The sequence below is a fragment of the Dendrobium catenatum genome, unplaced genomic scaffold (assembly GCF_001605985.2).
Source record: "Dendrobium catenatum unplaced genomic scaffold, ASM160598v2 fragScaff_scaffold_1497, whole genome shotgun sequence".
NCBI classification, from domain to species: Eukaryota; Viridiplantae; Streptophyta; class Magnoliopsida; order Asparagales; family Orchidaceae; genus Dendrobium; species Dendrobium catenatum.
The window spans coordinates 680466-696996 of record NW_021319959.1 but is presented as its reverse complement, the minus strand read 5'-3'; the positions used below and the strand labels follow the sequence as shown (position 1 = coordinate 696996).

Below are 16531 nucleotides of genomic sequence, written 5' to 3'. Positions count from 1 at the left end.
TTTAAAAACACACAAATAGAACAAAAATAAGCTGTTTTAAGAAGCAGTAAGAAAGCTGTCTCAAACAAAATCTAAAACAGCAAATTTTTTGACCTTCTATTCTCGTTAATAAATGAAATAAAAGGAAGATTGAAAATATATATTTTTAAAATAACTTTCGATGCAATAGATGCATTGTGGCTTTAATATCTTGCAACGAATAGTTTTATAATCTTTTATATAATGCAAGCAATGTACACGGAATTTACAGAATTTTAATAACAATGTATTTTCTCTTGCCAATTGTGCAATACTCATACAGTGCAGAGTTTTATTAACTAAAAAATTCCTTTTATGATTGTTTTGACATCAGTGTTACTGTAGAAAAAAATTGGAAAATGGAGTCTGTGCCCTTATCTCATTTAACCTCCTGTTCAGTTCCCTTAGTGATTCTATATGTGGTTCATCATCATCAACTGGAATTATTTTGGCAAAATCTCCAACACCAAAGTAGTTCACTACCTGGTTTGCAGCTTCAAGCCCAGTAACAACAGCTCTCTCCTGTAGTGTGAAAACAAACAAGAAAATTCATGTAAATCTCACATAAAATAAAATTAATGATAAACACTCAGAATAAAGTTTGCAAAACAGCTGCAATTATATGTAAGATTAGTTGTAAAATCATCATTGTGTATAAAATAACAGAAGATTATAGTCACAACAATGATCAATAAACTAAAAGTAATGAAAAGCTGCCCAAACACTCTACTCTGCCTCACTTTTGCGCAAGAGCCATGGCGAGAAATTATCCAATCACCAGCCATAAACAAATTTTGGAAAGAAGTGGACCCCTTCATCATGTATTTGTATGAACCTGCAATCCATATAATATTGATTAGTTAATGTTTCAACATTCAAATCAACATTACTTGCTTGGAGCTTCTTAAAAAACATATAGATATAGGATGAATCCTTAATGGATTAAAGAGATTATTCCATCAATCCTACTGGATTGTAGCAACAATTGCTCTGATATCAATTAATGAAGAGCAGTATAACTGTAGTATTGCAGAAGCTTTGAGCAAACAAAGAAGAAGAAAATAAGAGAAGAAGAGGACATAAAAGAGAGAAATCAAATCGAGGGGAGAAAAAGCATGCCAAACATCATTTCATTCAATATTAAAGTTTGTTTTCACTAAACTCTTTGGACCTATATCTATCTATAAATGATTACATAAGATAAGATCAATAATTAAATTTATTTTAAACAATTGTCAAATGATCACACTATACTTTACAATTAAAATAGATTATAAATAAATTTAAAATAAAATATAATTATAATTCAACAAAAATATTAATATATAATCACTAAATGATATTGTTATGTATTCGAAAATTTATGGTGGTAGAGTGTGCTTAATATTTTAGCTTTGTATAAAGATAAAACAAGTATATATATTAGTTGTAATAGAGTAGAATTTTTACATGGAAAATTCAAGGGGAAATTTTATTGGGCTTGGCTAGATGGGATTATATAATTGAAAATAATTATCTAATTCTCATTATAAGAATTACAAAAGTCGGGTGTTCACAGACGAATAGTTGAAAATAATAAGGCTTTATATTAATAGTCAAGCGACAATTGTTTAATAATGAAAGTCAGTCGATGGTAGCGGCAATTGTTGATAATGATTATCATTGTTGATTGATGGATAATGCAATCGAGTTTTTTAGCTCTCTAAGCTTCTAAAACCCCTTCACACAAAAATGTGGAGCCCTATTTATAACTTTTTGAGATTTGCATTTTGATAAATTTGATCAAAATAAAAACACGTCTTCAAATGATCCATATTGACCTCTTGATCATAAATCGCTTATCCAGTATTTGAGTACCTTAATGTTGTGAGGATTAAAATGATCTTAGGCTTCTTGGGTTATCTTGTCATGCCACATGATTTGAGTATAAACATAGAATATTTGGAGATCATTTGATCATTCATTAATGTTCAAACATTTTAAAATATGCTTCAAGTGCTTATTTATGTTATGGTGTTAATGGGTTCATCTCATCAAGATGCTCATGTTGACTATAAGTTTGTTAAAATCAAAATTTGGACGATCTTGAATATAATTCTGAAAGTTTTTAGTTAAAATGTTGCCTCGAAATTCATGTTGAACAATTGAATTTTCTAGAGACATGATAATTGCCCTCCTATTTTTGAATATTGAAGCTTCTGTCATGTGAAAATATGTTAAGCCTTCAAAACAATTTCGTGAAACAAAGAAATAACTTTGGAGAAATTATCATGGGTGACTTACAAGTAATATGTTTAGCATAAAAAAAAGAGTATATGATATAGTTGAGTGAAATTAATAAATATCAATCAATGTTAATACTTATGTTAGATATAAGTATTAGATCTATTATACAATAGGTGATAATATTTCTATATTTAAGTTTGAATGATTAAAATGAAGAAGCGCTTACAAATAATGTGGCAAAAGAATACCATATAAACTTGGTAAAAAATTTTATGAGTACAATTAGATCATGTCTACTATATGAATGTGAGTTTTACACAATACAAAGTCACTTGTAGCCAAATTGAATGTGACATTAGTGAGAATGTTAAGACAGGCCTTTCGTAAAATTAAAATAATGATGGGTTGAAAAATTATTATATTAGAGAGATAGTAAGAATTGCACCTATTAAAGATAAGAAGGGAAAATAAACTTTTGAGTGGCTTTGGCATCTAAAATTAGGATAGAAATTGAATCAATTAGACAACATCAACATCAAGTCTTTATCCCACTATGTAGGATCAGCTACATAAATCATTTTTCTCCATTGTGTCCAAATTGCATCAATTAGACAGATTAAAAAAAATTAATTGGAAGAACCAGGAACAAAAAGGTGCGCACAAAAGAGAACATAATTAGAAGTTGTGAAAAAAAAAAAAAAAACATTTACAAATAAAACTTATTAGCGATCAATAGGATGACCCCCAACTGTTCACAATCTTTTGGGTATGGCCAAAGGAAAGGGAGGGCAAATTCACAGTAGCATTTTGAAAATTCTTCCTAAATGCATTTACAAAAGTGAAGCTTGTTCTTTTCCTAGCAGCCATTAGCAAAATTTGTTTTAAGTAATTGTGTAAATAGATTATTGCACTCATCTTATCAGTAGCCAGCTTAAGCTGAGGAATATTACCTGGAAAGAAATGAGTTGCAGATTTTGGTAACCTGGAAACTATTTGCTGAATGACAGTGGCTTCTTGAAATTCTTTAATGCATCTAGAAAGGTATGATAGCAGCCTTGCAACAATTTGCTCGTCTTTTAAAGGCAAAAGCTGGTTGGCATGATACTGCATAAGAAAAGATTAGATACCTTAAAAATTGCTAGACTCTTTAAAATCTCACATTAGGGCCCATTTGGTTGCTTGAATTTAGAAGGCATCTGATGCAGCAAAAGAAATTAGATTCAGATTATTTATTAATATTTTAGAATTTATTTCAATTTATGAAGATATTTGAATCTGAATGAAAGAAGGATGAATTATATTTGATTTAAAATCTAGATTTAATTTCATATTTTAACCCAATTTTTATATGAAGGGGATCTATGAGTTGTATTTAATCAATTGATGAATGAATTAAAATTAAATCTTACTCTCTTATCCCCTCTTTCTCTACAAGTTGACTTTGGATTCTTCTACTCACTTTCCCTTCCACCCTAATGCACCATCATTTTAGTATCAGAGCCAAGTTCTTGAAATTTCTTTGTGGGGATCTCTTGGATGCCCCATATATATTAACTTTGCTCTTGTACTTTCCACTCACACTCGCCATTATTTTGGTACAAAAGGCAAGGAAATTCTTCATTGTTATCATTACATCAATACAAGAAGTAAAATTGGCGTGTTTAAGATGCACATGTTCTTCAAATGTTGTTTTAAATTTTTTTGAATAATCACTAGGAAATTAATGTTATTATTTTATTGACAAATTTTTATTAAGCTCATAAGCATCCAAAGTAGGGATGACCTGGAATAGAATGATTGGACAAAATATTACCTAAAGATTCTAGATGATTTTAGGAATCATTCAATTATAACTTTAGATCTTATGATCATAGCATACATAATCATCCCAAATCTCGTCAAAATTAATATTTATGCCACATATTCCAACAACTATCACATTCATGATGAAAGTTATGAGTGTAATGAATAATATTGTCTCAAAGAGGAAAAATACATTTAGGCTTCGTTTGGGACGGTATTTTTATTGCTTCTTAAAACAGTTTTTTAACTTAAAATTAAAATTTTTATACTAGAAAATTGCTTTAAAAAATAATAAGAAAGCCGTTCCAAACGAAGCTTTAGTTTCTCATATTCCCGTAACTCCAACATTCTCCCTATCTTCTTATCATTGTATGCAAGTGTAATGACGTGATTGAACTTGAGCATGATAGTAGATATGATAATTCAATATCTAAAGATTGTAACACAGAGCTTGAACAAGAGGTTTTTCGAGAGATTACTATTACATTTGAGTTTGAGAAGCCTCCTATTACTATTACTATTACTATTCTTCAACACTTATAGATGGAGACATGAGTTGTTCACAACTCCTATATTATTAGTTGTTACATCGCAAGTTGAATTTATCTATAGTTGTCGCCTTCACATTATTATACACCATAAAACAATATTGGGTTCATGCTACCGTTGGATGCCACCATGGAATGATTATGAAATCTTTTATGGGATTGTCCTCAGGAAATTATATGATGCATTGAGATATCTAGATCCAAAGCCTCCAGAGTTTACTTTATACATATGTACATAGCTACGATTCAAAAGTTATAAAATAATTCATCTCCATCTCCATCTTTGCCACCAAACTTCCAAAAAAAGAGTTTAAACTCCTAAGGATAAGAGTTTTATTGGACCCAAGGAAATTGATACTTCACAAGAAATTAGATTTAGATAATTTTCTATTATTGTAAGACTTATTTTAGTTTATAGGATTTTTTTATTTATTTGGAATTATAATGAATTATCCTTTGGATAATTTTAGTTCTAAATTGAAATTATTAGATGGGGTTAGATGTTGGATGTAATTAGATTAGACTTATCTTGTGACCTTATTTCTACAACTAAGATATTCATAATTTTTATTTAACAATTGATGAATGAATTAAAATAAAATCTACCTCTTCTAACCTCACCCTCTTTCTCTATTGAGGGACTCTAAATTATCTTTTGTTACTTCCTCCCACCCTACATTCTTTGAAAAATGATGAATTTATTATATTCCATCATTTGATTGTATGTAGTTACAAATCAAAATTATTTTGAAGCTACAAATATTTTCAAAATCCCTTAAATATGATGATTTATTTACACACACCAAATGCATGTTTTTTATCTTCAAGCAACCAAATGCGCCCCGAGAGAAGCAAATCACTAATGATTGGCAGGATTTCTTCTGCTAACATTAACTTCGACAAAGGAAAGGAGCTCACAAACTCAGCCTCTAAAACCGTCAAAGGTTCATCTTGATATTCATCGAATATTGAGTTTAAGTCAAAGAATGTCCATCCCGTTGAATTGTCATACCCAAAACAAACGTTACTTTCTCGTGGAATTTTAACCTAATTGGATTAAAATGCAGCTTATTCATGAACATAATTGCAAGAAAAATGAATGGTTGTCAATGAAAAAATGTATTCACCTTCCGGTTTAGCCATATTTTAACATTGACTACATCAATGGCAGACAAATTGAGAACGTTCAAAAATTCCTGCTTTGACTGCAGCGCACAACTACATGTAATTCAGGCTTTTCTTCCTACTTCATAAAGCTGCTTTTTAGTACAAAAATTTTAATTTTTGTGCTAGAAAGCCGCTTTATGAAGCAGGAAGAAATCCATCCCAAATAAAGCCTCAATCAATAAACATGATGATTATATAATCTATTGAAAAAATTCCCAAGTGCATGATGATTCAGCATGTAAAAATTGTCAAAAACTTGAATTTTAACATGTATAATTGGTAAATAGATTACTACCTCATTGCTTTACCTGCTGGTGATAGTAGATTTGAGAGTAGAGATACCAACAGCAAGGACAAATGCATCAGCCTCGTAGACATCCTTCCCACAGAGTACTCCTGTAACGCCGCCAGTACTTTTGTTTACAATAAAATCTGTTGTTGTTTTGTTTCCATGAAATCTACAGCCTTTTGATTTCAAAAAATCCATCCATGGGTTAAGGATTTTCTCCTGAACTGTCCCACGACACCAGACAACATCAAAGCTTTTCTATTGGAAGACAGAAGGGTAAATATCAGAAAGATGTGATCCATAAGCTAAAACACAATAGCATAAAAACAGTGATATTTGCAGAGGACCATGTTAGACCGGTCCATACGGGACCGGCTCAATGAAACGGAGGCGGAACTCTTCCGCCTCCTGCAGATGCCGCGCGATCCGAACACGTAGACAGAGCTGTTTAGGATACTTTTTGAAGGGAGATGAGAGGAAAATTTGAATGCAGGGACTGTTTAGATATTTCCTTTTGATTGTATACATTAAATAGTTTGTTTTCCTAGGGTGAGGGCATCTTGAATTTGGCTGAAATTTGATATCTCCTAGATTTAGGTTTTCTTTTGAGCTCTAGCGGCGTCTAGAGATTGAGAGAGATCGATCGTCCTCTTGAATAGAGGATCAATTGTATCTTGGTATTTTCCACTTCCTTTTCATCAAATAATACAAATTACCTATTGTTTTCATGGTTTTGTGTGGATTTTTATGAAGAAATCTCGCTTGTTTCCGAAGATTGATAGGAAAAACTTAGAGATCTACAAGTGTTTCCTACCAGACGATAGCTAAAATGTAAGTCTCCCTGCTAATATGACCATTTGCACAGTTTGCATATGAAGGTTCATGGAAAAAAATTTAACCTGATGTGAAAGAACAAAATAATAAAGCATTGCAAGGACTGCAGCTGCACTACATTGCTCTGCAGGTGCAAGCAAGCCAACTTCGACAAAGGGTTGAAAAGCTTCTCGGTAAAGCCTTTCCGAGCAACCAAATTGTTTGAAGAGTTCTCTTGCAGTCACTGTCATAGAAATTTCCTTCATTAAACGTTAGAATGCTTCACTTTTGAACGTTTCAGCAATTAAAAATGCTCGAGGAGTTTAGCCAGTAACAAAGTGCACATGTGAACTTCTACTATGACTAGGTTGACTTAGTTTTGTTTCCTCACTTGAATCATACTTGCTCCAAGCAGCATCAGTGCCATCAAAGTCAATGGCTGTATAATCAGATAAGTTTTAGGCATTCAAAAAACAAAAAGAAAACCCTAATTATTTGTATATCTAAGCAATGCTTTTATACCTGCTGCAATAAGAGGAATCCAGGTTAGGCGATCCGCTAAAGAGAGATGAGAAAACTGCAATATCAAAAGTGAGGGACAAAAAAAAAAGCTTTCACCTAGTGATAAAGAATTAAACAGTAGAAAGAGCTCAAAATTTTCAAACATGGAAGAAATACTTGGGGGTACAATAGGGCTCCAAGTGGAGCAGGCAAGAGCGGTAAATCTTGAAATATAGGAAATTCAACCTGAAAAATGGATCCAAACATATATAGGAAATCATATAGCAACTCTTAAATATATAAACAAGAAAGTACCTCCACACTCTCTGAGGTGTGAAGTGAGGAACTGGTCCAGTTTGTGAATGGTTGTAGGCCAAACTCCTCTATAATCGAAAATATGTTGCGATAGGGACTCCGGAAACCTGAAGATATAGAATAATGCATATTGAATCATTCCGACCTCCCTTTATTCCTACTAGTTGTTAAATGATCTGTTATGTACAGATCTTTCTACGCAACTTCTATTTATGTTATCTTTGGTGTTTTTTATCACAAATCTTGTAACATGAATTTTCTGAGCTAATCAGATATTTAGATCCTCTATAAAAAATCACATAAATATACAAATAAATTATAACAAGAAATCAATCTTCTCTAAATTTAAGTATGCTTGATCTTATCAGAAAAGATAAACCCCAAATTTTTTGTTGTGTGCTAGAGAATTCACAGTGATTGAAATTGAGAGTTATGATTTTGCTTGCACCAAGATCTAGCAAACATAAAAAATATAGACAAAGTTGGATAGGCGCCGGGTGACATCGCGGTCGTAATCTTCACTCCTACAACGCTACAAGAGCGCGTAGGAGTCTTCAAGGTACCTACTTGAAAATAGGCATAGTTTTTCTTTCCCCGCTAGCACTATGCACCCACGGGTACTTAATTTTATCCTCATCACGCTACACAATTGCTTAGAGGCCTACCTGCCTCGCCACAAGCGTCGCACCGGGCTCCCTCCCACCACGCTATGAGAGGGTCTAGGGTGATCCCCTGGCACGCCACAAGAGTCAAAAGCAGGGTTTTGGAGGCTTTGAGTCTAGGGGGAATTATACCCAATGTTTAAAATTGTGTATTCGGGTATTGAGGCGTTTTTCATTCGTGAGGCGAGGCGTAAGCCTCAAGGCGTTTTGAGGCGTAAGCCTCAAAATCAAAAGATTGCGTAAACATAAAATGATAAATTTTTTATATACTAATGAGTGAATAATATAAAACATAAAAAAGCATAAGATATGAATTGAAATCAAAATATCCCAATAATAAGACAACATGAAATATAGTTCAACTCAAAATTATATCTTTCCCAAATCCCAGTATTCTTTTCATTAACATATAATTCCAATTTTCAAAAACAAATAGCAATGACATATCACATAAGAACTCATAAGTCATCAACATTGTCATCACTAAGGGGTTCTTCATTTGAATCATCATTATGATGAACTTCTCTCTCCCCTTCCTCCTCTACTATAGAGTCCAATGTTGGATATTTACTTCAAGATTTATGTAAGTTTTAATATATATAGCGTGAGGCATAAGCCTCATGCCAGTGAGGCGAGGCGGGCCTCAACCAAGTTGAGGTGCAAGCCTCATAAAAAAAACTCAATGCGTAAGCATCGAGGCGTTTTTTACTGGAATTGCGCAAAGGCGAGCCTCATATTGCGCAATTTTAAACCATGATTATACCTAAGCGAGGGTCGACATAGACGTCGATGTCATTGGCTCGAGGATCGAGAATGCAATGGTTGCAAAAATGCACAAATATTTTTCCTTTTTCTCTTTTTTTTAAAAAACTCTTTTTCTTCTCTTTTTTTAACTAATAATAGTATTATTATTATTATTATTATTATTATTATTATTATTGATAATTACTAATAATTAATAGTAATAACTAATAACAACAATAGTGTAGGGAGAAAGAGATGAAAGCTGAAGAATTAGGCAAAGCAAGAGGAAATCAGGTTAGTTGAAGTTGTGAGGTTCGGATTTCAACAAGGAGAAGGCGGATTAGGGTTGGTAGAGCTCGGGTTATGTGAGGGTGCGTCTATTTGAAGCTGAGCTGGGAGCGAAGGTCGGCTGGATCGAGTGAGGCGACGGATATGGTTGCGGCAAGGTCGAGATGGGCAAAGCTGGGTTGGAGGCAGTGGATATGACGGGTATGGGGTCTTCAAACGGAGATCTAGTCTTGAGTTTGGCGGGATAGGTGCCTGAAAAACTGATAGGTGCCAAACATTTTAAAATGCCCCCGCACATGCACTACAATATCTATGCACACAAATACAAAGAAATGAATGTGTAATCGTACACCCGCATGGGCCCTGACGAGAGTGTTATGAGTACACACGTGACATCTGAGAATGCTATGCGGGTCAAACAATAAACCTCAATTCAAGCTCGATCCTCCTACGCTGGCAGAAAGGAGTTGACATGACTCGAACTGTCGAAAAAATATACGATCGCGGTGTCGACCGTGATATTTATTTTATACGTTCATATTAGGCCTTCAAGGCCTATAATCAAAACAAATTCATTATTTAAACCATAGAGTCAATAACGAATCTGATCTTTTGTTGATAATTAGACATAGTACACAATGTTCAATAGATAATTATAAAAATGCCCCTAAATACCCGCATGGGCCCCAGCGAACGTGTTAGGATACACACGTGACGTCTAAAGATGCTGCATGGAACATAAATGAACTTGAGTTCAAGTCCAATCCTTCTCACGACTTGAACCAATGAGCAAATATACGGTCGTGGTATTAACCAGAATATTTAATTTTATACGTTCATATTAGGCCTTCAAGGCCTACAATCATGAAAATTTACTAAACAAAGACAAAGTTTAAGAAGAACTTGATCCTCTATCAGTGAGTAAACAGAGTTGATAAGGTTCAATAGATAATTATAAAATATCCCATAAATACTCGCATGGATCCCGACAAGCGTGTTGTAGTTACACATGTGGCGCCTGAGGATGTTGTGTGAGTTGAGTAATAAACCTAATTTCAAGCTCGATCCTCCTATGCGAGTGAATAGCAGTCGACACGGCTTAATCCTCCTACACTAAAATGCTTATTAGAGAGAATTAACTAGCAAAGTAGTAACAAAGCTTGATCCTTCTCATCAACCATCACAAGAATATTACAATTAAGCTTATTTAGATGATTTAATGGGTGTACCTGCTTGTATGCGAAGCAAATACAATCTTCACTTTTAACAAACATTGTTGAAGGGCTTTTGGTGATATGAAAAGACATTAAAATGAGCTACAACCCCTCAACGGTGTTTCTTAGAAGACCTACACCAAGACTTATTCATCGAGCATAGTTAGATTGTTAAAATAGCCTTTTTACTCAACTCTAATTTATCTTCTTCACTAAAATTCAAGGAAAATTTCAATGCCCTATAAGCTATGATCACAGACACAACACAACACAAACACAATACACATCAATTATTGAAAATATAGGACACGAACACCGGTTAGATCCGGTATTATTATTTTTTATATCTTAAGATAGTGGATTTAAATTAATAAGCAGAATATTAAGAATAATTGATAAATAATAAATCATTTAACTAGGATTTATGCTTAAAATGATTAATAAGATGTCCAAAGTCGGGCTTGGATGTCATATTAGGCTTCAAGAGGGGCGATGACAATGCTGTTGAGAGTCGAGCATAAATTTCAAGATAATGTCAGCCTCATGTCGAGACGTCAGTCGTCAATGTTGAGATGTCGTTGGGAAAAAATGAGATTTCCACATGGTATGGGGTGTGATTATGTATGTAGAAATTACTACCATCAAATTTTCAATGTCAAGATAGCATCAAACTTCGATATTGAGATGGTATTAGAACATTAAAGTTGTGATAGCGGCGGACATTGATATTGAGATAGCATTGTGCGTTGTTATGAAACCTTAGTCGTAATCCGTTAGAAAGAAATGAAAATAGGAATGTTTGGGAATAGGGTAGTAAGTACAGATGATTGATTTGGTGTTATGAAGAGGAAATAAGAAATTTAGATCATATTTTTTTAATAAATAAAAAGTTGAAGTATAACAAATTATATTTAAAAATTATAATAAAATATTTAAGACACGTGTATTAGAGGCATATCGGATGCGGGTCTTAAATAAGCAGAAGTGTGGGTTCATAGCCTGTAAGGATTATCGTAATTGATATCTTGACTCTCCAATGTGTAAAACTCTTCAAGCATAAAACTTATATATCTTATACCATATGGCTATCATACTCCTAATAAAGCTTTTGTACTAGTTGTTTAGAAAAATACTTAACTATTATGTGAAAGCTCTTACTATAAGTGAATACAGTGAATGGACCAAGTAATAGTAAAAGAGATAAAGCACCACAAAAAATATCAAGATTTGTGTGGTTTGATATTTTTGTGGTTTGTCTATAATAAATTTAAATCCACATAGAGGAGAAAGGATCTTATTTACTATATGGAAGCTGATGTTTTTTATTATGTAGACATGCCTTACCTGGCCCATCTTCGATCCCCCCACTATACTCACCATCCTCAACTTCGACAATGCCAATGGTGAATCAATTGTTATTTTTCATTTCCTGGGGCGGATTCTGATTTTATCTCCCACTTTTGACTAGATCTTTTATCCTATTCATTTGAATTTTAAATCTTAAAACAAATGATCAAACAGTTGATCATGATATACTCGGATTTAAGAATTGCCATTCCAAACAATTTTCAGAATTCAATACCCTCATGATCTACTAAATCGCAATTTATAAGATTTGCTAATTTCTAGTTGTTTATCACCAAACAAACCCTAATAATCCCGTCGGCATTCAATCCCATGCTTCTACTACTCTAATAAAATCATTCAACTTTTCCTACCAACAGAACATACAGTTTCTATTGACATTGAATCGGAAGATTAACAAAAAGCATAGAAAATCAGCTAACCTCTGAGGGATACTTCCTCGGCAGGGAAGCTCCCAGCTTCAATAATGGTGACATCAAAACCCTGGAAGTAAAGAATACATATCAAACAACACCAAAGGAGACATTTTTTACAGACACACTCACAGAGAGAAAGAGAAAGAGAGAGCGAGACCTGCTTGCAAAGGTGGTGAGCAGAAGCGAGGCCGGCCCAGCCGGCGCCGATGACCATCACCTTCTTCCGGGAATCGTTCGGGTTCGCAGCTTCCGCTCTGCAGCGAAACCCATCTCTCCGTATGTGATGAGGTAAGCTAGCGGGGACAGCAGCGGCGGCGACAGTATATGCCGACGCGGCCCACATTGCTCGCCGCCGTCGTCCAACGGATTGAAGCCACGCTTTTGATATTCACTTGTGGTCCGAACCAGGATAGCCTTTCGTTGCGCCTTGCTTTTCTTACTTGCAACCAACGGTTAGCGGATTTTTCAAAAAATATTAAAAAGCAGATGGCCTTTTCCACCGTGCACTTTGATGTGCAACGGTTAAAACTTAGTATTTTAAATTTATGTTTTATGTATTTTTATAAATGTTTAAACAATATTTTTCGAAATTATTAGATATATGTTGTTTCTTTAATATTTTAAAGTTAAGATGAGAATTTATATTATGTTTATAATTTTATTTTCGTGAAACTTAAAATTACGTTAAGTATTGCAAAGATGAGTATGCTCAGGTGAATAAATTACTTTATACTTATAGATAGAATGTGAAATAAGTATATTCGTGAAAAGGTTGTAGTAGCTCCAATGATATTAGATTAGAGAGAGGCGTCGTAAATGGTTTGGCCTCATAAAACGTCGACCTTATGATGAATCTGTTAGGAGAGTATTAATAGGAAATAAATAAAATTATAGGATTTTGTTGCAGAAATCAGCAAAAGTAGCACACTTCCCAACATATTTTGAAGAAAATTAGAGAAATAGTGGAAAGAAAATTTGTAATTTCAAAGTAGATGAAAGAAACTAGCAAGATACAGTTAGATCTTCAATTGGAGAGGAAGATCCTGCTCTTCCAACCTCTAGCCGAAGACTAGAGCCCAAACAAAACTAGAGAAAATAGATATGATTTTAGTTGAAGTCTTTATACTATAGCAACAACGACAACATCAAGCCTTTGTCCCACTTCGTGGGGTGTTGAAATCCTTATAAATAATCAAAAATCTCTCCAACAAAATAGAAGATCTACTTTTGATGAAGGAAGATGTGCCTATTAAGGCTTCATCGGATATAACTTTGTTATTGTTTTCTAAAATAATTTTTTTATTATAAAATTTTCTAGTTCAATAAATTTTTGTACTAAAAAATTACTTTAGAAAGCAATAAGATGATGTGGATGATTAGTCTTGTATCGCATAGTTTACCTCAATGTTAGATTGTTAGGTCAGAACATCATAACATTCAATATGAGGACACAACTAATTAATAGCTACAAAAAAATTAGTGTGGGATATACAATCATATTCAATTGTGCCACTTCATATTATAACATTTGTGCTACAAAGATCTCTCAAAGGTACTCAGCTCATACAACATTTTAATCTGATAGGATTGCATGATGTTGCAACCTTTGTGGCTTTTGGAGTAGGGGTGCAAACGAGTCAAGCCGAGCTCGAGTCAGGGGTTGTTCGAGTCGAGATCGACTAACTAATATCGAGCTCGAGCTCGAACTAGAGTCGAGCTAAAAATTCAAGCTCGTGCTCGATTCGTCCTCATGTCGAGCGACTCGTCGAGCTCAGTCCTGAGCTCCGCCGTCGATATCCTTTGTCCCGAGCTCATCATCTTCTCCGTCGTATTCCCGAACTACGACGACGTCATCCAGAGGACCCGAGCTCGTAGTAAAAAATGATGGACGTCGTCATCCAGATCTTCTTTGTTGTCTTCCCGAACTCTGACGACATCGTCCCGAGGACCCGAGCTATTAGTCAAAAATGACGGACGTCGTCGTCCAAATCTTCTCCGTCATCTTCCTGAACTCTTGTCAGCTGTCGTCGTCCAGAGCTTGTAGGCCGCCGAGATCCATGTGCGAGCTTCGTCGATTTGGATTTCCTTCTTGTGAGTTCCTTCATTTTCGACCCGCTCGCGAGCTTCGTGGATTAGGATTTCCCACCAGCGAGCTCCGCCGTCGAGCCGACGAGTCGAGTCTGAGGCCTCTCTGAGCTTGAGTTCGATAAGCCTTCGAGCTTGAAATTGTGTTCGAGCTCGATAAATCAACTCGTCCAGCCTATTACCGAGTCGACTCCGAGCATTTTCACGAGTCGGCTTGACTCGGTTGCACCCCTATTTTGGAGCTTAGAGTGCTACCTTATAGTGGATTCATACAAATCAAACGCATCGAAAAATCTCATCACATTAATAAATCTGAGTGTATTATAATTTTCCCCTCAAAAAACTCTTAGAGGCTGAAAAGGTGAAAGAGTCGTCGCAACCCAACCTAGAAAAGAACAAATAAAGATTGATATAAAATATTAAAATTTAAAAAGGAAGAATTAGACAAATATAATGTTTTTTTTTTTGGGTAAATGACAAATATAATGTAATAACTGATACATTATAATACTTGTATTTATATACAATACTAATGGTATGTTTGAAACCATCAATATAAAGTCAAATTTGCAAGAATGATTCACTTTTGCATTTATTAAGTGAAAGTTTGTCTTTGTCTTTTTATGGCATACAATGTTAGATTAAACAATCCAAATTTGTAGATTAAATGCAATATAATCAATAACTTAAAAGAATTCAGCAATTTTTTTTTTTCAATAAATATAAACTGATTTTTATTATTTATGTATTATAGGGTGCCTGAAAATTAATAATTCTAGATGTATTTTATTTAACAATAAAAATAATATTAAGACATTTATGCCTGCATGATTTACATTTAGCAATGATCTTTTAACTCTGTTAATAGAGGTGTCAAAACTGGGTTTCGGATCGGGTTCGGGCCAAACCTGGGTTCAATAAGGTCGATCCTAACCCGAACTGGGTAGGTAAACGGGTCGGATATTCGAACTTGGATCGGACCCGGCGGGTTGTCTGGTTGACCTGACCCGACACGGGAAGCAGACGCGAGCGGGCGGTGGGATGGCACTGACGTGAACGGGATGCGGGTGTGCGCCAGCTTGGGCAAATGGGCTGGTTCGGGCGTCTGCAGGTGCACGCGGGCTGGCAAGCGTTGTCGCACGGGCAACTGGGCAGGCAGGGCACGGGCATACGGGTCAGGTGCACGGGCAGTCTTGGCAGATTCAGGCAGCTCATGTTTAAACGGATTTTTGGGTCTGGTTCGAGGCATGTTTTCGTGTCGTGACAATATTTGACACCCCTATCTATTATCATTATATCACATATCGAGATTTGTGCTAACCCTTGAATTAAGCTTAGTAAATTTAATATATTTAATTTGTTAACTCACATATAACTTCACAGGTGTCTAACGAGTAGTTGACGGGTCAAGATAAAAGAGCTCTCATCTAGTAGGTCCCACAGATGTACTCGCCTAAAGATCATCAAGCCCCACTCGTGTAGGCCTAAAGAAGAAGGTCGTCCCTTCCATAAGGGGCGATCAAGGGTCATCACAAGTCAAGTAATTAATCACTCGCCATATAAAAGATAAGTCATTAGGGCCACTCAACCTAATCCACGGCGAATACTCTTATTCATGTTCACCAACCTCAACTCCAAGAAAACATCTACCCACAAATAAAGAAATGTTCTTTTGGAACTCTGCCTAAGAACCATCATTCACAAGCATGAATCACCATGGTAGAAAAATACATCAAGAATAGGAGAATTTGATTAATTTCTTTCTTGAAATATAACCAATCTTTGTCTGAACCTTATTTGAATGTTATTCTAATCAAATTTGATTACAACAGGCCTAAAAAAATAAAACTATCTTAAACCCTAAACTTTATTTCAATATTCATGTAATAATAATAAAATTTATTTTAAAAAATAAATATAATATAAAAGATACATTCTAAATAAATTATTTTTTACAAAAAAATTATGTCATAAAACGGTGAAATCTGTATATTTACAAAAACTATTTTTGTTTCTAACAGTTTTATTATTATTATTATTATTATTATTATTGTTATTATTATTATTATTTCCAGTA

The 16531-nt window shown here is 34.5% G+C and overlaps 1 protein-coding gene across 2 annotated transcripts; it reads right to left on the bottom strand.

Annotated features, from left to right (window-relative positions):
• Nucleotides 1-177: 177 nt before the first annotated feature.
• LOC110106072 (zeta-carotene desaturase, chloroplastic/chromoplastic) lies at nt 178-12818 on the bottom strand. Of its 2 annotated transcripts, none has more exons than XM_020835811.2 (13): nt 12527-12818; nt 12376-12436; nt 7681-7787; nt 7543-7611; nt 7387-7441; nt 7256-7303; nt 6951-7108; nt 6071-6309; nt 5723-5813; nt 5514-5642; nt 3195-3348; nt 759-853; nt 178-540 (listed from the first exon to the last, which is right to left on the bottom strand). In XM_020835811.2, the coding sequence occupies exons 1-13, from the start codon at nt 12710-12712 to the stop codon at nt 355-357; spliced, it is 1578 nt and encodes a 525-aa protein (XP_020691470.2). In that variant the 5' UTR covers nt 12713-12818; the 3' UTR covers nt 178-354. The 2 variants fall into 2 exon arrangements, with proteins under 2 accessions (XP_020691470.2, XP_028556191.1); XM_028700358.1 differs by having other exon boundaries at nt 372-540; nt 749-853.
• Nucleotides 12819-16531: the final 3713 nt, after the last annotated feature.

What these genes read in the sequence shown, in the direction of transcription:
- LOC110106072 (XM_020835811.2), bottom strand. Translation starts at nt 12,712, where the DNA reads ATGTGGGCCGCGTCGGCATATACTGTCGCCGCCGCTGCTGTCCCCGCT. An exon ending in CTCACCACCTTTGCAAGCAG is followed by an intron (nt 12,437 to 12,526) that starts GTCTCGCTCTCT and finishes CTTTACTTCCAG; the next exon opens with GGTTTTGATGTCACCATTAT. An exon ending in CGGTTTTAGAGGCTGAGTTT is followed by an intron (nt 3,349 to 5,513) that starts GTGAGCTCCTTT and finishes TTTCTTATGCAG; the next exon opens with TATCATGCCAACCAGCTTTT.